This window comes from Martes martes (assembly GCF_963455335.1).
Source record: "Martes martes genome assembly, chromosome: 2".
In the NCBI taxonomy this organism is placed as follows: Eukaryota; Metazoa; Chordata; class Mammalia; order Carnivora; family Mustelidae; genus Martes; species Martes martes.
The window spans coordinates 103321509-103345372 of NC_137889.1; the positions used below are offsets into that span (position 1 = coordinate 103321509).

General features: G+C 36.7%; 1 protein-coding gene across 1 annotated transcript in view; it reads right to left on the minus strand.

Moving 5' to 3' along the window:
* CENPE (centromere protein E) overlaps positions 1–23864 on the minus strand; it is an 83335-nt gene that overhangs the window by 20928 nt on the left and 38543 nt on the right. Inside the window, exons 27-44 of the mRNA XM_080796429.1 lie at positions 21686–21976; positions 21403–21561; positions 20102–20392; positions 18412–18654; positions 18100–18258; positions 17390–17677; positions 17135–17239; positions 16668–16955; positions 15722–15880; positions 15277–15558; positions 14436–14594; positions 13093–13362; positions 12309–12467; positions 10042–10146; positions 7578–7796; positions 5236–5433; positions 4374–4577; positions 1893–2111 (exon numbers count right to left, since the gene is read on the minus strand). Of these exons, the coding sequence (XP_080652555.1) occupies positions 1893–2111; positions 4374–4577; positions 5236–5433; positions 7578–7796; positions 10042–10146; positions 12309–12467; positions 13093–13362; positions 14436–14594; positions 15277–15558; positions 15722–15880; positions 16668–16955; positions 17135–17239; positions 17390–17677; positions 18100–18258; positions 18412–18654; positions 20102–20392; positions 21403–21561; positions 21686–21976 (3798 nt within the window). The remainder of the gene's footprint in view (positions 1–1892; positions 2112–4373; positions 4578–5235; positions 5434–7577; positions 7797–10041; positions 10147–12308; positions 12468–13092; positions 13363–14435; positions 14595–15276; positions 15559–15721; positions 15881–16667; positions 16956–17134; positions 17240–17389; positions 17678–18099; positions 18259–18411; positions 18655–20101; positions 20393–21402; positions 21562–21685; positions 21977–23864) is intronic.

Consider the following 23864-nt stretch of genomic DNA (forward strand, 5'->3'; position numbering starts at 1 on the left):
AAATACACTCGTTAACTGTCTCTCTAAGTAATGCATATAACATATCTTTTCCTTTATTTTTATTACCTAGTTTCAAAATTCAAAAATACAGGTATGTGGAAAAATTCGAATGCATGTAATGAAGGGTAAGTTTCCCTGTCTCAGAACCCTAGCTGACCCAGCAGCAACCACTACTGAACTCTTTCAAGTGTATCCTTCCAAAAATTTTTTATGTCTATCTGAGCATTTGTGAATATATAGTTATGAAAATGGTCAGTCATACATACAGTAGGAACATACTGAATATATAGTTTTGTTTTTTTTTCAACCTGACAATATATTTCCATTATCAACACATACAGATCTCTCCATGTTTTTGTTTTCATGGATACATATGTCCTGTTTCTTAGAGACTATAAATTAGTTAACCCATCAACTGCCAATGAATATCTAGGTTATTTCCAGTTTTTTACAAGTAAAAAATACCTGAATTTGTCCATATTTATAAGATTATTCACCTACATACACACATATACAGGTTTTTCTAGAAAATATCTGTTTCTTCTTGCCCCATCCAGAATTTATTTTTGTTTGAGTGAGGTAGAAACCCAGATTTATTTCTTCCCAGGTGGCTAGCTGGTTGTCAGAATCAAACATTAATTAAATCATCTTTTCCCCACCGAGTAGGCTGCTGCCATTATCAAACACTGAATTCTCCTCCCTGAGTACTTATGCTGCTAAACTCTCTACTTGGGTCCACTGCTCTATTTGTCTATTTCTGTATCATTACCAAACTATTCTATGATGCTCTAATTTGTCATAATTACCAAAGTAATAGCGTATAATAATTATCTGATAGGGTATTTCCTGGGATTACTGAAGATGGAATTTCCTTCTGCTTCTTTATTGCTTTGGTAGATGGGGTTAATATTTCTGCTATTTTTTTTTTAAAAGATTTTATTTATTTATTTGTCAGAGAGAGAGAGAGAGAGCGAGCACAGGCAGACAGAGTGGCAGAGGGAGAAGCAGGCTCCCTGCGGAGCAAGGAGCCCGATGTGGGACTCGATCCCAGGACGCTGGGATCATGACCCGAGCCGAAGGCAGCCGCCCAACCAACTGAGCCACCCAGGCGTCCCAATATTTCTGCTATTTTTGACTCTACTAGCTACCGAGGTCTGCAGGGATGAGCAAATCAATAAACTGTACTAGTGATCTTCTAGTTTCCACTGGTAATTGATCATTAAACTAGTGGCTGATATTTTAAGTATTTATTTTGGTAAAAATGAAAAATTACAATTTACTCTTGGGTTCTTCACTAAGTCATTTTGTGAGCTAACAAAATAAAATAGCATGTTTGCTTCACAGATTTCCAAGTAAGGCTAGTTAATAAAATAACTGAATCATTCAAATAATGTGTTGATTCTTAGATACAGGTAAATTTGCACTAAGACATGTTATACTTTTAGTCTCTTCCATTTTAATTTTGATATAACATTAACCAATATTAAGGCTTTGATGATAATTAGATAAAACATGAATTGCCCCTTCCCTTTAAGCTAGTTCTATCAATAGACACAGATTATAGTTCAATAAAAAGTTACATGATTGAAAAAATTTATAATGTACAGTAATGGCACTTTAAGAGGTATATATATCTCTTAATCAAATTAAGCTATGAGTTACTTCTGTTTTATAATTCAAAGGGAAGATGTCATATAATGTATATAGCTCTGTAGTTAGAGTGGTTAGCCACAATAGAATTCAATTTAAAAAGGAAACCCATCACATACACAAACATGGTCCATGTTGTCTAATACATTTGATACTATAATTTTGCTCTGAAATGTTATATAAAATATAGCTTTAACTAATCAAATTGCAAATTGAAAAACATCTTGTAAGAAATCACATACCTCTGCAGTTAGTTGTGTGGCTCTTGCTGTAACATGAAGATTCTTATTGTCCTCTGTAGCAGAATGAACAGGGATACCAGACGTTAGGGACATCTTCAAAGTTTGGTAGTTTTTGAATAGTTGTTCATTTTTCTCTTTCACTGATTTCAGGTCATGTTCCCATTCTCTGGCTATAGCAGCATTTCTTTCCTCAAACTCTGTAGATTCATTCATTATAGCCTATTAAATAGTAAAACACCATTATAACTCTAAAATGAATTCCATATAAAAAACACTATGAAAACTGCTAGAGTTCTAGGACAAGGCATATGCTGAAATTCATTATTTAGAACATCCTAGAACCGTACTTCATAAGAATGTGACCATTTGTGGTTTGCCTCAGCTCCTGGAATTTCAGAAGGTGTTGGATGTTGATGATGAGAATAAAAGAAGAATAAGGACTGGAGAGGATTTGTATGGATTTGCAAGATGATAAATCTCACTTTATTGGATCAGTGCTAACATATGAAGCAGAAATCTGTAGAACTGTGTTGGTTAAAGTCATTATGTTATGACATTTATAATGCCATGTATGAACATTAACTGACAAGTAATGGCAGAGTATATCCAGTAAACTTAACAGCAATCTATTTTCCTGTTTCATTTTAAACCTCAGTGTTTAGAGGGAAAAGAATTCACTGACTTTTGGTAATTAATCTGAAAATCTTGTATTTCTGTTCATGGAATAACAATCACTACCTTCCTTTACACTGAAGGCTAACTCTGAAATTACTCATATTATCTTTTTATTTCCTAATTCTTATGGGATATACTTTTTGTTCTCATCATTAATGCCTTATTGGTTTTATCTATATCTTTAAGGCATTTCTATCAGCCTTGGATGCTAAATTAGTTGTGTTCTTGCTGGGATCCTGGACTCTTCTTGGTTCTGGACTACTGGCCTCATACCAATAAAGTTATCAATTCCTACATTCAAGGTGCTAGAAGAAGCTACATCTCCATGCTCATTCAGATGGCAGAAATCCTACCTTCTATTCACAAGTAGGTCCTCAATATTACAAGAAAAGCACTAAATTTAATGGGGATTATCTTATTCAAATATGGGTTTTTATGCTTTTCCTCTGCTGTGAACTTTTTTTTGGGGGAAGTAGGTCATTTACTGTTTCGGTAGCTTGAGGTATTCAACAAACGGGAATATCCACAGGAAAACATATTTTGAAAACATTATCTATATTTCAGTGTGATTTAAGTATAGTTTTCAGATGAAATTAAAGTGTCAAACAAGGTCTACCCAAACATATGAAATGTAAAACTAATTTTAGAGGTTTTAACATTAATCTAGCTCCCTTTGCTCCAGCCACATATACAACAAGTAACTTTCTGACTACTGCATATTTTACCAGGTATATGAGATGGGGATTACTTGAGGGCAGAATGAATACTCTGATTGGTGGAAAGTAAAACAAATTAACAAGCTGGTCTTAAGCCATATTGGTTTTTGTGAATCTGTACACTAGAGCCAGTCGCTTTGGGAACAAAGATAACACACATCTCTGAACCTCAGAGCTGAAGGATCAGGGCATAAGGCAGTGATACCACCAAGATGAAAAGCACATCTCCGTGACGTCGCTGCACAGACTTGTCTCTGGCACGGCTACAGTTTGCTGCCCGTAGCCCTGAAAGAGGCTCAAGTCTCACTCTGTCTGAGGCTACTTGGGGGAAAGCTCAATTCCTCCAGAGGCAATGAGAAGTGAGAAAGGAAAGAGCATTCAAGATTCCCTAAGTGGAAATTGATTATTACACCCCAAGATTTTATCTTCTTTACAAGTGTAAGTGGTTTTTTAATTATCTTAATAAGGAAGCATATATAGGGGCGCCTGGATGGCTCAGTGGGTTAAGGCCTCTGCTTTCGGTTCGGGTCGTGATCCCAGGGTCCTGGGATCGAGCCCCGCATCGGGCTCTCTGCTCGGCAGGGAGCCTGCTTCCCCCTCTCTCTCTCTGCCTGCCTCTCTGCCTACTTGTAATCTTTCTCTCTCTGTCAAATAAATAAAAATAAAAATAAAAAAAAGGAAGCATATATAACATTTTATTTTATTTTTAAAAAAAAATGATTATTTATTTATTTATTTGACAGAGATCAGAGGCAGGCAGAGAGAGAGAGGGGGAAGCAGGCTCCCCGCTGAGCAGAGAGCCTGATGCGGGGCTCGATCCCAGGACCCTGGGATCATGACCCGAGCCGAAGGCAGAGGCTTTAACCCACTGAGCCACCCAGGTGCCCCGAGGAAGCATATATAACATTTTAGAGAAAGAACATGTTTACCCATTTTTTTTCAAACAAAAAATAAAGTATATACAAATAAATTAAAGAAGTATACCTAAGATTAAGTTGTTCTTCTAAGTCTTTTTTAAGAAAAAGGTAGACAAATTAGAGCAAACAATAAAAAGAATGAGGTAGCCACACAAACAAAAATCACTACTTACAATTATTTTATTATTATAGAAGTTATTCACTTGACAAATCTTATCATTTTCTTTCTGGATGCCATTTTTAAGTTTTTCTATATCAAAATGAGTATTCAACCATTCTTCCAAAAACTGGGTCATTTCTTTCCTATTACTTAGCACTTGCTGAAATTCAATCTTTATGCAGTGGAAGTCATTTTCTGAAAGATCTTTGAGAATTTCCTGTTTGAAAAGTAAGTATTGAGTCATCTGTACATTAAGAGTTTTTACCTAAATATCATACAAATATCAGGAAAAGGGGAAAATACCTTACTGAACTCTCATCTTAATATTTTGAGTATATTGAAATAAACATAATTCTAATTTTAACCTTTGTTCTAGTTATTTGAATAATAAAAATCTGGCAGTATAAGCTATGTAAGGAATGTCTACAAATTCCTCCTGCTGGAATTAAAAACCACCAAAACTATCTGTGACTACTACTCATACATATGCAGGGCTTCTGCATGTAGCTTTTCTGTGCACCAGGCCTTCCACGCATGTTGGGACTAGATGCCAGCCTCACACTGCTGGGGCAGAGCAAGGATACTCCATGACAAGTTGTAATAACATTGCTCCTGACTCCCAGCCACGGATCTAGGACATTTTAGAAAGCATTTGGAAACTTATTATGGGGTTCTATGAATCCCCCCTTGTTGGGACTAAATCCATTTTTCTGCGTCTGTGGAGTCCTGGTACTTTTCACATCTGGCCAGTTGTCACCCTGCAATGTATTTTTAATTTCCAAAAAATGAAAATGGTTCTAAGCGCATGCAAAGTTACCTTCTCTATATGATAAAAAGGGTTAAAAACTAATTAAACCATTTAAAACAAATAATACCTCAATATGTAGATCCATGTTCTGGCTCAACTTGAGGTCCATTAATTCTCTGGATGGTACATCATAATCTTGTTGAAGGTGCTGTATTTTAATTAGCAATTCATTTTGCTTTTCCACTTCATCAATAAAAACCACTTCAAAATTATTGATGGATTCATGTTGTTCTTCCTTTATCTTTGTAACATGGCTTAACACATACTTGTGAAAAATAAATTGGGAAATGAAGCTTTTATCACATTTAGAGGAAATTTTAAACCCTCAAGACAAAGAGGGATGGCATCTCTTGTTTATCTATATCCTCTGGTAAGTGAGGAAGAAGGAAAGAGCCTCTCTCTAGCCCCAGTTTTCTTTTCCCAGTATCTTGAGAGAATAACTTCTAGACTTCATGTTCCTTATTTCGGATTCTCTACTGGCTACATCTCATGGATGTCCTACAATTACCTCAGATTCACTGTTAAACTGTAACAATATCTCTTTCCCTATAAACTCACCTTTCCCTTCTGCTAACTTTTTGGTTAATTCTGTCACCAATTATGTAGGTATCCCAGCTAGATACCTGAGACTCATTTTCAACATCCTTTCCTGCCTACCTTGGTCGGGTAACCAAAGGGGGTATACCAGCCTCAAGCTGTACTTCTCACATGTAGTTAGATATTTGGCCTCAAGGTGACAATAATTTGAATGTCATATGTTCCATGGACCTCCTGGATAAATTCTGGATATCTGATTGCCAGTATTTGTGGAAGAATATCAGGGCCTGAGAGGCAATCTACCTAGAAAAGACAGACAGGAACTCCCTACTTCCTCAATTTCCACCACTCCTTAACCTCTTAGAATCTGGCTCTTCCCTAACCACTCAATTGAAAGTGCTCTGACAAAGGTCAACAATAAGCTCTATTATCAACAAACGGAGGACATGGTTCCAATTCATATGCTGGCTGTTTGAAATATGTCACTTTTTTTTTTTTTAAGATTTTATTAATTTACTTAGATAGAAAAAGAGCACAAGTAGGCAGAGTAGCAGGCAGAGGGAGAGGGAGAAGCACGTTCTTCGCTGAGTGGGGAGCCCGATGTAGGGCTCGATCTCAGGATCCCGGGATCATGACCTGAGCCAAAGGCAGTTGCTTAATCGACTGAGCCACCCAGGTGCCCCAGTATCTGCCACTCTTGAGCACTTCATCTGTGACATGCTGTCCTCCAGTGACTTGAGCAACACCAGTTTTGCTTGATTTTTTCCTGTCTCTGCCATTTCCAACCTCAAATCCATTTGTTGCTCTCTTTTCTGCTACTGCCTCTTGAAAATTTATCTTTTCCAGAGTTCTCATCTTATCCCAGGCTCTTATTTTTCTATTACACTTTCTGGGTGACCTTACTCACATGTGTATTATCTAGCATCTATATTCTGATGAATTCCAAATTTTTATCTCTAGTCCTGACTTGTCTCCTGACAAACCTCAGACTCATAACGAAGTGCCTACTTGTTTCTCTTCTTGAATGCTCCATCATGGCTATTTCTACCTCAAAACATCTCGAACTAAACACCTGATCGTTTTTCCTGCCTTGCCTGCCTTGCTCCTTTTTCTTTTCTCTTTGTCAGTTAATGGTAACCACTCTTCACAAACCTGGCCATGCCCAATTCCCGGCACTCAATCTAAGCATCTCCTGCCTTACCTCCACTCTTCATCACATGAACCTACTATCTTAAGCTGCTGAGTATTTAATTTCTTTCATCCTTCCTGTGCCTATGAATCCTTTCCTGTAATATGGTCACCTATAATACCTCATCTGGACGACTATAACTGCCTCTTGTCTCTTCTCTCTGCCACAAATTCATTGCTTTTCTACGGTGCAGTAGCTAAAATGGTAATCTGGTCATGCTACCGCTATCACTTAAAAAAATCTGCCCAGTGGCTCCCATCATCTGCAAAATGAACTCTAAGCATTACTGCGGACTCTAGCTTCTCCTGCAATCTCCTTTTCTGTAACTCTTTATCTGATATGTCACACAACCTGCATGTGTTTCTATCACATTTACTGGCTCCTTATATGTTTGCCTCGTGTGCTAGAGTAGGATATACCTGAGACGTTATTTCTATCTGTATCTGGAGCACCATGATGGTTTCTAGGCTCACAGGTAGAGCTCAAGTTTTGTTGAATGAACAGGTCCTAGAGGCACAGTGGGTCTTATACATACTATTCTGAGATGCACGTTAATTCAGCAGTAAATATACTAAATAGCAAACATGCCAACTCCCAAAGTAGGACGTAGGACTTAAATACACTGATGTTAAAACTAAAATTTATAGCAATATTTACACAGATATTACTAAAAAAGATGGTACCTGAAGTTTCTTCATGACTCTGTGGAATTCCATTGAACATCTTTGGTTTGCGGTGAGAAGTTTTTGAATTTGTTTGATTTGTGGATATGGAAGTAAGAGGTTTGCTTTTACTCTAGCTGAAAGCTCTTTTTGGGTTTCAACTTCTTTCTCCAAGTCAAGGGATAGTCTATTTAAGCACTCATATTGACTATACATCTCTGAGTACCTCTTCAGAAGCTCCTAAGGAAAATTAGAAATCATTCAGTTTAACAATTCATCCTAACTTAACAAGAAATAGTCCTTGCCCTAGAATTGTTTTTCTTTTTCATTTTTAAATTAATTTCTTTAATGTAAATTCAGTTAATTAACATATAATGTATTATTTGGTTCAGGGGTACAGGTCTGTGATTCATCAGTCTTATATAATACCCTGTGCTCATGATAACACATATCTTCCCCAATGTCCATCACCCAATTACCCCATCCACCCAGCCATCTCCCCTCCAGCAACCATCAGTTTGTTTCCTAAGATTAAGTCTCTTATGATTTGTCTCCCTCTCTGGTTTCATCTTGTTTCTTTTTTTTCCTCTCTTTCCCTATGATCCTTGCCCTAGAATTGTACCAAACTTATGCTTTAACATTTTCTGTAGTACAGAAATAAATGAAGACCTTTGTGTTAAAAAAAAAGAAAAGTCTTATTGTTGATTTTGAATTATAGAAATAATATTTAATTACTGTGAAATTAAAAATTTTAAACAAAACAAAGAAAACCAGAAACAACCACTGTTATCATTTTGATACATTTTCTTAAGTTTTTTGAGTACTCATGATTCAAATGACCATCTACAAAGAGTGAAGATAAATTTGAGTGAATTCAATCTAGTATGTATTATAGTTCAAGACTGAACGCTTGCTCACAAAGAATCATACTAGCTATTTGCCAGCTTGGTATAGTCTCTTTACACATTTCTATTTATCTGCCTAGAATCTGAGTTTTCTAACTTTTTATCAGAGTTAGAGTTCAGGTTCTATCTCTGCTACTTCCTGACTAGGGAAATCATTTAGCTAGTTTCCCAGCTACAAAATGAAGACTATGGTAATTGCCATAAGTTTTCTGGGGGAAAGTAAATGTTATAGGATATCTGTATCTATGTAATCTACAAATTATATACAGACATTATGACTTAAAGGAAATTAAATTTTATTTGTAAAAATGTTTCCATATTTAAGTTTTAAACTTATACCTGATTTCAAATCCTGATTTCAAAGATGACCTTTCGAAGGTCGGCCATGTGAACTTAGGCAACTACTAAACTTCCTTTCTAAGCTTCAGTTTATTTGTAAATGGAGCAATAAAGATCATCTCATGAGGTAAAAGCACCTGGTATTAGTGCATATGGTAGACACTCAATAAGTCTGGCCTCTGAGCTCAAATGACTAGAGGCCACGCAGAGGACACACCAGTCAAAGAATAAGTGGAGGAACACAGTAGTTCAAATTGTTAGTCATATAATAAATAACACATTTAATTCAGGGTGCTAAATATGGAATAAGGGGCTGTTGACAATAATGACCTTCCTGTTCAATAATTTAAGGATAAGCTAGGTGTTCATTTATCTGGGATGTTGGAAAGGGGATTCCTGCCTTTGGTCTTAGTATGAATCACATTATGATATGGAACAGCACTGTGTAGTCCTTCATTTGTACTTTTAATACATATTCTGATAGGAATGTGCTAAGTGACATAAACACACACAAAAATTCTTTAGGGATCTTGCATTCGGAGAGGAGTGACAGTTAATTGTGTTGGCCTTTTCCCTTAGCATATATTCAGGATCCAAGTACTTCCCACTGCTTCCACTGATACCTCTTTAGGCTGAGCCACCATCATCTTGGCCTGGATTATTGAACTTAGTCTCTCAAATGTTCCTCCTGCTTCCACTTGGTCCATTTTCAACACAACAATCAGAGTCACCCCTTTAAAATGTAAGTCAGATCACGTCTCTCTCATGGTCAGAACCCTCCAAAAGGTCTCCATCTCACTCAGAGTAAAACCCGAAGATCTTTCAAGGCCCCACAGCTTGCATCTTCCCCATGAGCTCTCTGACCTCATTTCTTATCAGCTTTTCCCCTTCTTAATGCTCCGTGAACCCATCAGGCAGGCTTCTGCCTCAAGAGCTTTGTACGCCCTATTTTTCCTTCTCATCCTATTCTTCCCCCAGGCAGCTTTAAGGCTTAATCCTTTACCTCTTTTAGGTATTTGCTCAAATACCACCTTTCCAATAGGACCTTAAAATCATAACCCCCCCACTGTTTTGTGTGTTTATGTATGTATACATGCATACACATGCACACCTACACTAGATCATAAAGTTTAAAAAAACACTGAGCACTTTCTATTCATTCCATAGATGTTCCTTGGATTTCATTTAGGCCTTTAGAAGAATACCAATATTAATTTGTAATTTTAACATAAGGCACTTACTTTTACCCTAGAGCACTTTTCTCTCAGGTTTTCTGTGAGGTAGTGTTTTTCATTACATTGTAACTGTTGTTCATATTTTACTACCTCTTTATGGTTCTGTTGGTCCTGTATTGGTACAAAGAAATAAACAAGCTTCAACTATAACTACATCCACATATAATATCTGTATGTTTTTCTAATTACATTTTTCCCCATCATTTCAATAATGGAATTATAAACTTATAACTCAAAAACAAAGTTAAAAATGTCTAGAAAATGAATAACACTACTACTAAGTATTGTAGTGAGTGGCCTCAACTCATTGAGAAAAAAATGTGAAAGAATCACATATTTTTTGAGATGGGATTTATTCCTGTAACCATCAGAGTTGAAAACTAGATATTAGATTTATATCTGATTCTTACAATTCCAAGTCTCTGAATTAGAATTAGTCTCTAGAATCGCTGCCAAATAATACATTAGCAAAACCACCTGAAATATCTCTATTCATACTCTTCCCAATACCTTGGAACACAAAATGCATATCCTGTTACATTTTGTACTTCTGATTAGAAGTATAAAATAAGGGGCACCTGGGTGGCTCAGAAGGTTGGGCATCTGCCTTCGGCTCGGGTCATGATGCCATGGTCCTGGGATCGAGCCCCGCATCTGGCTCCTTGCTCGGGCAGGGAGTCTGCTTCTCCCTCTCTCCCCATTGTCCCCCCTGCTAGTGCTCCCTTGATCTCTCTGTCAGATAAATAAATAAAATGTTTAAAAAAAAAAAGAAGTATAAAATAAAACCTTTTCTCCCATTTACTCACTACACTACTTAGAAGAATGATTGTTCAATAAATATTTGTTGAATGAATTAAATTTCTTTACAAATTTAGTTAGGGTCCTCATAAGGATGGTTCCCAAGTGTCCATGTTCTATTGATAATACTGCAAATGACACGGTCTTCTATTCTAGTTGAATTATGAGAATAAAAAAAGAGTTTTATAGGTTTTATACAATTTCTTTTTTATCTGAAATTTATGTTATTTTCTAGAGGATTCAGCTGAGATTTTTAAGACGTGATTGTAAATACGTTAAGACAGTCACACTGGCTGAACTTCCTTCCTCTGTGTGTCTGGCCACTTCCCTCCAACTTTACTGAGAAGGGCGCATGCCTAAAATTCTGTCCTGTGGAGGCAGAGAAATGGGCACTTATTTTTTTACAAATCTAGTCCTTCATATCTTTTCCTATTGAGGATAATGCCATTTCCTGGTTTAAAAAACCCTTTTAAAAATTACATTAAAGACAATAGTCTGCATTATGTAACAAATCTTTTCTTTTTTAAAGATTTTTATTTATTTGACAGACAGAGATCACAAGTAGGCAGAGAGGCAGGCAGAGAGAGAGGAGGAAGCAGGCTCCTCCCACCCCCCAGCAGACAGCCCCGATGCCGGACTTGATCCCAGGACCCTGGGATCATGACCTAAGTCGAAGGCAGAGGATTTAACCCACTGAGCCACCAAGGCGCCCCAACAAATCTTTTCTTAAAAGTAAATAATTAAAATGATATTTCCTGAAAAATATTTTTGCTTCTTTTAAAACAGTATAATCTTCTATTTGTGTGAAAAATTATAGTTTCCCCATTATCCTTTATTGTTAGTAGAAATTTCCAAAAAGAAAAAAGAAAAAAAAAAACTACAAGGCCTGCCCAAAACAAAAACAAACAAACCTCAAAACCCCCAACAATAAAACCAAATTATTCCCCTTTCCAAAAAAGCTTGATTCTTACAAAAGTTACTAAATAAGGGAAGATTCTGAACTCACTCTAGCTATCATTTCTCTTAAAATTTCTCTGAATTGGTCTCTTTCCATTTTGAGAGACTCTTTTATCTTCCTTAGCTCATCTCTTTCCTTAGCTAAAATTCTTATTTCTTCAAGGCTTTTATGAAGTTTCTTAGTCAAGTATAAGTTATCCGTTTCCATGCTTTGCATAGATAAATTTTGGGCCTCAAATTGCTGCTTCAAATGTTCCATTTTGTTTATAATTTTATGAGTTTTATTGACATCTTCTTTCATTTTAAGAAGTTGAAGCTCTTTTTTCTGAAGTTCTTGTATCTTGAGATAATTATAAAACAAGTTAGAATGCAAATAGAATTCCTTCAAGGAAGGAAAATAGTGTTTACTGGTTATACATGTACATCTATGTCTCTATCTATATATCTGTATTTATATCTTTTCTCATTCCACAAATGGTTTTAGACAGTTATACCCCAAAGAACAAAACAACACATACCTTTTTCTGTAACTCATCTTTAGATTTATTTAAATCCTTTTGAATATTTGAAATCTGAGTTGTCTTTTCTGAAACTCTCTCTCTGAATTTATCAATAGTTTCTTGGTGTTCTTTCAAATGCATATGAGCAATTTTTAGTTTTTGTTGTGTCTCCAAATCCTTCATTAGAAGAAATTGAGAAATATCATTATATCAAGGCACATTACCTTTCCTTAGTGATGAACTAGTTAGTGCATGCTCATAATTAAAAACAATCAGCACACCACCCCCAGATTAGAATTGTACAAAAGGATACAAACTAAAACCCCTTTCCCTAGCCTCCTCCATCCTCGTTGGGCTGCCTGGTGAACTCTGCCACTGCTTTCTTCTCTCTCATACCACTTGGACATCATTCTAAATCACTAACACATAAAAAGGGCCCATTCTCATGCTTAGTAACCCATTATACAAATGGACCCCACTTAACCGGTGCCTTATCAGTAGATACTTCTAGATTTCTGTCAGCACTAATAACGTTGCAATAAATGTTGTATTTTTGTCCAAATGTGTGAATATGTTGGTAGGATAAATTACTACAGATAGAATCACTGTAGCAGATATATATGCTGACAAATCTTTAATAAGGCAGTGTCAAAATATCTCCCTAAAAGATTATAACATTTACATTTTCACCAACAGTATTATAAGAAGGAAGCTTCTGGCATTAAAACCACATATACTGAAAAAAAAAAAAAGGAAAAAACTGGCATATACTGGATAGATATAAAGAGCACACACAACTCACTCTACTTATCATTTCCTGTAGGTTTGCATGGAGCTGGTCTCTCTCCAATTTCAGATTATCTCTTTCTTTCATTACAGATTTCATTTCTTCAAGGTTTTCATGAAGCTTCTGAGCCAAATTTAAGTTCTCCATTTCTATTTTATCCAGAGTTAAACTTTGGGTCTTAAATTGTTTCTTCAATCGCTCCATTTCAGACATTTTTTTCTGTGATTCACTGACATCTTCCTTTAACTTAAAAAGTTGATGTTCATTTGCCTTAAGTTGTTGAATCTTAAGATAATCATAAAATAATGTATTAGGATACAGATAGTTTTTTAAAAAAATTAATTAATTAATTTATTTGACAGAGAGACAGAGATCACAAGTAGGCAGAGAGGCAGGCAGAGAGAGAAAGGAGGGGAAGCAGGCTCCCCGCCGAGCAGAGAGCCCGATCCCAGGGGCTCGATCCCAGGACCCTGAGATCATGACCTGAGCCGAAGGCAGCAGCTTAATCCACTGAGCCACCCAGGCGCCCCGGATACAGATAGTTTTTAAGGAAAGAATAAAGAACAGTTTTTAAATTGATTAAGACAATAGTCTTCCTATGTTGCTCATTAATATTCTGCATAATTTTACACAAAATTTATTTTCCTTTGAGGTATAAATTTTTTTGAAAGACTTTCATTTATTTACTTATTTGAGAGAGAGAGGAGAGAACACAAGCAGGATGAGGGGCAGAGGGAGAAGTAGACTCCCTGCTGAGCAGGGAGCCCGACGTGGGACTCAGTCCTGGGACCCAGGGATCATGACCTGAGACAAAGGTAGACATTTAACTGACTAAGCCACCCAGGCACTCTTGAGGTATAATATATATTAGCACATTAATCTTAAGTGTAAAATTTAATTATTCTTGACGTATGGTATACATCTATATAATTATAACCCAGACTAATATTTAAAAACTGTCTAGCACTCCACAAAGTTCCTGTGTGCACCCCTTCCTAGAGCTCACCATTATTCTGCACTTTTTGCATCCTAGATGAGTCTTGCCTGCTTTGGAACTTAAAATCACAATGTACTTCTCCATTCTCCTATTGACAGACATTTCACTTGTCTTCCATTTTTTTTGCCATTATGATTATAAAACTGTTATAAGCATTCTTGTACATAACTTTATGTGGAAGTATGTGTTGTTTCCTCTTATGTACATACTCAGGAACAGAAATGCTGAGCCACAGGGAGGTATATGTTCAGCGCTAGTAAAAATTCCCAAGATGTTTTCCAATGTGGCTAAACAGGTTTACATCCCCAAAGGAGTTTGGGCACAAATAAATCAAATATCCAAACAAGCACATTCTCCATACCTTTTCCTGTAATTTGGCATGTGAATTTTCTAAATCCAACTGCATATTTGATATTTCATCTGTCTTCTCAGAAACAAGGCCTCTGAGCTTATCAATAGTTTCCTGGTGCTGTTTCACATGCATGTAAGCAATTCTTAGTTCCTCTTGTTTTTCCAGGTCCTTTATCATTAGAGAAATTTTAAGAATGGTGACACAGCTTAATATTAACTAGCATTTTTTTTTCTGAAAGTGATATATTTCCTTAGTATAAATAATAAAACTATTACTTTTTAGTCTACATCTTTGTTGTAGAATAAGTTAAGGATAAGGATAAGTTAAGAATAAGTTTAGGAAGTTATAAGATTTCCCTGTCTCCCTTTCCCAGTCCTCACCTCCCCACAACCTACTTCTATTTTTGAGAGGCAAAGACATGATCCATATACTATTCAAAATTCGCTTTTCCCTCTGAGTGATTTGGGCTTCCAAATCAGGACATTCAAATCTATTTCTTGCTTTCTTTCTTTTTTTTTTTTAAATGTGTTGCATAGTATTCTGATATATCATATTTACAGTTTCCTTCTGATGGACATTTAGATTGTTTCCCACTTTTTGTTACAAATTGCTACAATGAACAACCTGTGGTGTATGTGTGTTTGTGTAGTATATAAATATACATGTAGGATGAAATCTACAAAAAAAATACTGGTTACAGAATTTGATATTTTTAGAACAATACCAAATTACCCACCTGAAATTTTGTTATCAGTTCACTCACACCAACACCGCTGCTTACGTCAAAGAAAGGCTCACTGCTGTCAGGAAAACATCACGTTTACTCACTAGTATAGGAAGACTGACTTACTTTAGTTTCTTTTTCTCTGAGGCTTTCCCTGAGCTGGTCTCTCTCCATCCTAAGGGTTCCCTCTGCACTTCTGAGGCCATCTCTTTCCTCAGTGACACATTTTATTTCTTCAAGGTTTTCGTGAAGTTTCAGACTTAACCTTAACTTCTCGGTTTCTACACTTTCCAGGGTTGAATTCTGGGTCTCTAATTGCTTCTTCAGTTGCTCTGTTTGATCCATATTTTCTCTGAGATCATTTTTTACTTTCAGAAGTTGATGTTCCTTCTCCTGAAGCTCTTGGATCTTGAGATAATCATAAAATAAAGATATAGATAGATATTGAAAAAAAATGCTAAATAACCCTTTTGAAATTAAGAAGGCTCATCTTTGCCTTTAATTTTAGGATAATTCATATCCTGTTTCATTACACAGAAGACCTAATTCAAACTCTGAAAAAATAAAATACCTGTGCTTTTAAGGCAGCATTTGAGTTTTCTAAATCCACTTGCATATTTGATATTTCATCTGTCTTCTCAGAAACAAGGCCCTTGAGTTTATCAATAGTTTCCTGGTGTTCTTTCACATGCATATAAGCAATTCTTAGTTCCTCTTGTTTTTCCAGCTCCTTTATCATTAGAAAAATGAAAATGATATATTCAGAGTAACAAAATTTAAACAGTGAGAAGATAAGAGGTAATTATGCCCCCCGCCTCCATTAGGACTCATCCACTAAGTTCACTTTTTTTTTTTTTTTAAAGATTTTATTTATTTATTTGACAGACAGAGATCACAAGTAGGCAGAGAGGCAGGCAGAGAGAGAGGAGGAAGCAGGCTCCCTGCTGAGCAGAGAGCCCGATGAGGGCTCCATCCCAGGACCCTGAGATCATGACCCGAGCCAAAGGCAGAGGCTTAACCCACTGAGCCACCCAGGTGCCCCTAAGTTCATCTTAAATGTCAATACATGCTAGATATATTACTCCACAATTTACCCTTTTCCTTAATAGGATATTTCCAAATCAGCACCATGGTACTACCTCTTTCTTTACTGGTGGCCTAGTATTCTATGGTCTGAATGTGTGGCACTTAATTAACCAGTCCCCCTGCTAATGGACATTAAGCATTTTCCCTATTTTTTTGTTTGCTTTGTTTTATTATTACAATTTTTGCAATGGATATCCTTCTACGGGTATCTTTGCACAATTTGTGTTAATGTGTACAAGATAAATAGCTATGACTGGACTTTTGGGGTCAATGAATAAAGTTATTGAAATACTTGAAAGATAGTACCAAATATCCCCCCTCCAACCTTCCCCAAGGTTGGACCAGTTTTACATTCCCACCAACCCTATCACCCATGGTTCTTTTAGGACACAAAATCATATTTACTGGATGGGGGAAAGAGGGTAACTTACTCTAATTACAGTTTCTCTCAGGTTTTCCTCGAGCTGGTCTCTCTCTACTTTGAGAGTCTCCTCCATATTCCTAAGATCATCTCTTTCTTTGATAACAGATCTCATTTCTTCAAGGTTTTCATGAAGTCTCTGAGTTAACCTTATATTCTCCACTTCTGTATTTTCCAGAATTGACTTTTGGGCCTCAAACTTGTTCTTGAAGTATTCCACGTCACATATTTTTTCCTGAGTCTCACTGACAGCTTTCATCATAAGAAGCTGATGTTCTTTTTCCTGAAGTTCTGGAATCTGAGAAAATAAAACATGTTAGGACACAGGCAGAAATTTGTAGGAAAAAGAGGAATTGTTTCTAAGTTAAGTCAGTCATCTTTACATTTTATCTAACGTACATACTGTTTTCTGCCACAGGGAAATGAGCAACACAATAATCAGATGTCATTTTCCGACTTAACAAAATAAGACCTTACCTTTTCCTGTGATTCAGCATCTGAATTTTCTGCATCTCTCTCAATATTTGCTTTTTGGTCTGTCTTCTTTGAAATATTCCTCATACTAATGGTTTGTTGGTACTCCTTCAAAAGAACATAAGTAGTTTTTAGTTCCTTTTTGATTTTCAGTCCCTTTCTGATTGAATAAAAGTTAATAAAATAACACTGAATATCACTGTTAACTACCTTGGCATTATTTTTGTACCTAAAAAAAATTAGAAGAAGGACGCTTACTTCAGCTACAGCTTCTTTAATGTTTTCTTTGAGTTGGTCTCTCTCCATCTGAAGAATCTCCTGAACCCTTTTCAGTTCATCTCTTTCCTTAATTATAATTTTTATTTTATCTTGACTTTCCTGGAGTTTCTCAGTCAACTTGAGCCTCTCACTTTCCATACTTTGTAATGATGAATCTTTGACTTTGAGTTGCTCCTTTAATTGCTCCAGTTCACTCATTTTTTCCTGCATCTCAGTGATTTCTTTGGTGCTAATAAATTGTTCCTGTTTCTCATGAAGCTCTTGGATCTTAAAATAATAATAAATTAACACCCAAAATATATATACATGTAAAATGTGTGTATTTATATATGTATATGTGTTTGTATATATACAGATCTGTTTTCCCTTTTTTTTTTTTGAAGAGATTTTATTTATTTGACAGAGAGAAAGAGAGAGCAAGAGGATGGGGGAAAGAGATGGAGATAGAGGGAGAAGCAGGCTTCCTATTGAGTGCGGGGCCTTATCCCAAGACCCTAAGATCATGATCTGAGCTGAAGGCAGATGCTTAACCGTCTGAATTACCCAGGAGTCCCAGATCTGTTTTTGTTTCTAAAGGAAAAACACCCAGAATGTTCTGCATAACAATCTAGCATGCAAAATTAGTTTCTGTAGTTCAGTTAAGTAGCTCCCTCAGGTTTTCTCCTACATGCCCTTCATCCCCAATTTACCTTTTTCTGTAATTCATTATTAGTTGTTTCTAATTCCTTTCGAAGGCTGGAGAGTTCAGTTTCCCTCTCGGAAAGATTCATTCTCAGCTTATCAATAGTTTCCTCCTGTTCTTTCAGGTGACAACGAGCAACTTTCAGTTCCTCTTCGGTTTCCAGGTGCTTTATTATTAGAGGAAATTATTGAGAAATTTATAGAAACATTATAACCATCATACTCTAACTCCTTTCCCCAAAGGTTTAATTTTTACAAAAGCACCTGCTTATAAAATAATTAAAAAAAAAAAAGCACATGGGGGAGAGGATGAAACTTACCATAGCTGTCATTTCTCTCATGTTTTCTTTGAGTTGGTGAGTTTCAGACTGAAGAACTTCTCGCAGCCCCTCCGACATCTCGAGACTTTCCATGCCTGCTTGTGGCAGTGCTGCCTCTCTGGCTTCGAGCTGCTCTTGCGGTAGCTCCAGCTCACTCAGGATTTCCTCAGCCTCCTCGTCCTTTTCTTTCACATTGAAGGACTGATCTTGTTTGTCTTGAGGATCCTGGATCTTAAGCGAATCCTAAAAACAATAGTGTTGACAGCCAAAGATCTTTTAGTCAAGGGGAAAAGAAATCAGGACCTTTTCTAAAATGATTAAGTCAGGATTCATGGCTCATTACAGAGCATTCTTTTCACTCTCCCACTCATCATTACTCAGGTATTCAGCACTTATTTCCTGAGGGCTCACTGTGTTGTTACTATCCTATTAGAGGCTGGAGATACAATGGTAAAAGAGACTTACATGATCTTTGCCTTTTTGAGACTTGCACTTTAGATGGAAAGAGACATTATGCCAAATCTTACTAAAGGAGTTTCTGGGTTCCTGCAGGGTATGTAGTAAACCTAATTTACCCTGAGTGGTTAGGAAGGCCTTCCTGGGGGATGGAAATCTTCAGTTGAGAACTAAAGGGTGAGAGTATTAATTAGGTGTGGGCAGAGGGAAATACTGCAGGTGGTGAGACCAGAACATCTGGAAGCCACGAGATGAGGAAGCATAAGGCTGGAGTATCATGAGCAGGGCTAAGAGTGAGCAGAAATAAGGCTGGAGACTAGCAAAGAATGGGACCCAGGGCCTCAGAGGCCATGTGAAGAATTCCAGTCTTTAGTTCAAGAGTAGTGATAGACTACTAAAGGGTTTTAAGAAGAAAATATTGCTTGGGTTCAGAATGGCAAATGAATTACAGAAGTACAGGAATGAATATGGGGAGACCAATAAGAAGGCTACCGCAGAAAGCCAGGGACAGAAATAATGGTGGCTTGGATTAAGGTGTTGGCAATGTAGGGAGAAAAGGTAGAAGATTTCACACACACACATACACACATGCACCCAGACACACATACACACCTTAAAATCAACAAGGTTTGGTGCTTGGATTATAGAATGAGTGGGAGGAAAGGATACTGGGAAGGAAGGGTGATTCTCAGATTGAGGAAGTGCCTTATGAGATGTTGTAGGAATAGATTTAAAGAAGGGGAAAACATGGTTTTTCTGGCTTTATCCTTTCCTGTAATTTGGCATTGGTTTTTCTAAATCATTTTTAAATATTTAAGAAGACTGCTGTCGGGGCGCCTGGGTGGCTCAGTGGGTTAAAGCCTCTGCCTTCGGCTCAGGTCATGATCCCAGGGTACTGGGATCAAGCCCCGCATTGGGCTCTCTGCTCGGCAGGGAGCCTGCTTCCCCCTCTCTCTCTCTGCCTGCCTGCCTACTTGTGATCTCTCTCTGTCAAGTAAATAAATAAAATCTTAAAAAAAAAAAAGAAGACTGTTGTCTTTCCTGAAATGTTTTCTCTCAATTTCAACAGTTTTTTAGTATTTATAATTTTAGTTCTGTTTCCAATCACTTCATAATCAAGAGACATTTAAAGAAAACATGATCATAACATTATAACTATAACACAAGGGCTTCCTTTCCTCAAGATTGATTCTCATAAAACACTTACTAAATGGAAGGAAAGGATGAAACTTACTTTAGCCAACGTTTCTCTAATGTCTTCTTGCTGCTGATCTTGTCCAACCCGAACCGCTTCTTTTATCGTTTGAAGGTTGTCTCTTTCCTCAGTCAGAGATTTTGTTTCTTCATGACTTTCTGGAAGTTTTTCAGTCAACTCGATCCTTTCTATTTCTGTGCATGCCGGTGTCACTGACCCCTTGGTTTTGGACTGCTTTTCCAACAGCTCCACTTCATCCATTGTTCCCTGAGTATCACTGACTTCTTTCACATTATGCAGTAGCTCCTGTTCCTCAGGAAGCACTGGGATCTTGTGATATGCATAAAATACCAAGGTTACTATCTAGAGATTATTATCATAATTTTTTGTGTGTGTGCAAAAAGGTGATTTTATTCAAGTAGTGGGACAGGACCCATGCCCAGAAAGAGCTGCTGCCATATTATCATAATTTTTTAAAAGGAAAAGATGAGGATAATATCCACAGAAATAAAAGTGATCCTGAAACTATAGCCTACTGTGTGGATCATGAACTCCAACTTATTCATTTTCTGTTGATTCCTACTGAAGCTATTTTTGACTTTTCTGCTGGTCATATTCTGCCATAATTTTCTTTTGCTCCAGCTTACATCCAAAGTGAATCAATTCTTATACTTGACTAAAACACTGTTAATTCTGTCAGTTGCACACTTCTTCATTTCTATACTAGTTCCCAAATGCCACAGGAGAAAAATAATCACTCAGCAGATTATATCTCAATAAATAATGGTCCCTAATTCTCAGATGAGCTCCAATGCTATGTGCCAATTTCTTTGTTTACAGATTAATTCCCCTTTCCTATGGTCATTTGTGGTTCCATGTAACTTTGCATATCATATTTCTGCAATTGTCCTATTCAAATTGAGGGATTATTTTATATGCCCATACTGGCGGGGGTGTGTGTGTGAAGAGAACAATGTCTTAATTCATATCCGTGGTTTCAATGGCTTGCACACAGCAGCCTTTAACATAAGTTGGTTCTGTTATCCCAATGTTTTATTTCCTCTACAGTACTTGCCATTATGTTAAATTATCTTATTCATTCATTTGCTAATTTACTAGTTGACTCTTTCTACTAGAGTAAGCTCTATAAGCATAGAAATTTTGTTCACCTTGTTCCCATTTTATTTCTATAACCCAGGATTCTGCCTGCCACATTACACACTCAACAAATAGTATCCAATAAATGAATGAACTATTAACATAGTCACTACTTATTGCTCATCATTCCTTCAAAGAAAAAAGGAAAGAAGAAGGGACAAATGACAGAAGAAGAGACAAACCTTTTCTTGTAATTCAGTATTGGATTTTTCTAAACGCTTCTGAATATTTATTATTTGAGCTGCCTTCTCAGAAATGTTTTTTCTTAGCTCGTCAATTGTTTCTTGTTGTTCTTCAAGATGCACGTGGGCAATTTTTAGTTCTTCTTTTGTTTCTAGACCCTTAGTAGGAAGTGATATTTAATGAATATTTCAACCACATCATCTTAACATTGCCTCCCCCTTTTCTAACTGGCTCCGTTTTAAAGAAACATTCAATAGGTGAAAGAAAAGGGTAATAACTTACTGTAGCTTCGATTTCTCTTATGTATCCTTTAAGTTTCTCTCTCTCTATTTCAAATGATTCTTGTAATTCCTTTAGATCATCTCTTTCTTTGGTTATGGATTTCATTTCCTCATAATTTTCATGGAGCTTCTGAGCCAACTCTAGCCTCTCCATTTCTATACGTTCCAATGTTAATTCTTGGTTTCTTAATTCATTCTTCAAATTCTCCATTTCATTCATCTTTTCCTGCATCTCATTCATTTCTTCTTGTACACGAAGAAGTTGTAGCTGTTTTTCTTGTAGTTGTTGGCTCTTAAGAAAGAAAATTTTAATTAATTTATTTATTTATAAAAAGATTTTTATTTATTTATTTGACAGAGATCACAAGTAGGCAGAGAGGCAGGCAGAGAGAGGAAGGGAAGCAGGCTCCTTGCCGAGCAGAGAGCCCGATGCGGGGCTGGATCCCAAGACCCTGGGATCATGACCCAAGCTGAAGGCAGAGGCTTTAACCCACTCAGCCACCCAGGTGCCCCAAGAAATAAAATTTTTAATTATCAATTTCCCTATATACTCTGAAAATCTCAAGTGAAATATACTTTGCTGAACTGAAATAATCATTATCACAGCCTTGGCTACACTCCCAATGTATACAGACAAGCAGCTTTAAAAGTAAAGTATCCTTCTAAGTACAGTGACGGTAGTGGGCTGAATAGTGTCCTACCCAAAATTCAAGTCAATTCAGAACTTCAGAATATCACCTTACTTGAAAGTACAGTTTTTGCAGATGTAATTAATTAAGGGTTGAGAAGAAATCCTATTGGATTAGGGTGGGCCCTAAATGGAGAATGTCCTAATTAGAGACAAAAAGGACACACAGAGACACAGGGACAGTCCTGTGAAGATGAGGCAGAGATGAGAGCTATAAGCCCAGGACACCAAGGGCAGCTGGGAGTGAAGGACAGTTATTAGACGCAAGGAGAGATTCTTCCCTAGAGCCTTCAGAGGGAGCATGGTATGCCAGCAACTTGATTTTGGACCTCTAGGATCCAGACATCTGACAATAAATTTGTTGTTCTTTAGGCCACCAAGTTTATGGTAATTTGATAAAGAGGGTCCAGGAAACTAATACAGTGTCAGTAGGTTAATCAAGGAGGCAAAGTGAAAATGAGAAAAACTTGAAAAGAGACTAATTAAATATAAAGGTATAGCTGACAAATAACTATAATTTCTCATCTCTTAAAAATTTTTGGATAATCTATTTTTTACTTCTAATAAGGTCCTTATGGGGTAGCTGAAACAACCACTGAGACATTAATTTTATTAAACTTATTTAAATTCAATTTAATTAACATATAGTATATTAGTTTCAGAGGTAGAATTTAGTGATTTATCAGTTGCATATAACACCCAGTGCTGCTTACTTCAAGTCCCTTCCTTAGTGCCCATCACCCAGTTACCCCATTCCTCCACCCACCCTCAGTTTGTTTCCTATAGTTGAGAATTTATGGTTTGCCTCCCTGTTTTTGTCTTATTTTATTTTTCCTTCCCTTCCCCTATGTTCATCTGTTTTGTTTCTTAAATTCCACCCATGAGTGAAATCATATGGTATTTGTCTTTCTCTGACTTATTTTGCTTAGTATAATGATCTCCATCCACATCATTGCATATAGCAAGACTTCATTCTTTTTGATGGCTGAGTCATATTCCATTATAAATATATGTACCATCACATCATCTTTATCCATTCATCTGTCAAGAGACATCTGGGCTCTTTCTATACATGTATATGTATTATGGACATTGTTGCTATAAATATTGGAGTGAATATGCCCCTTTGAATCTGTTTGTATTCTTTCGATAAATACCCGGTAATTCTGTTGCTGGATTGTAGGGTAGCTCTATTTTTAACTTTTTGAGGAACCTCCATACTGTTTTACAGAGTGGCTGCACCAGTTTGCATTTCCACCAAGAGTGTAAGAGGGTTCCCCTTTCTCTGCATCCTCACCAACACGTGTTGTTTCCTGAGTTGTTAATTTTAGTGAGGCATTAACTTTTTTTAAGTTAATAAATATGCATAAGTCTATCTCTTTATTTTTTTAAATTCAACTAACTAACATATAACGTATTATTAGTTTCAGAGGTAGAGGTCAGTGATTCATCAGTCTTATACAATACCTAGTGCTCATTACTGAGGCATTAA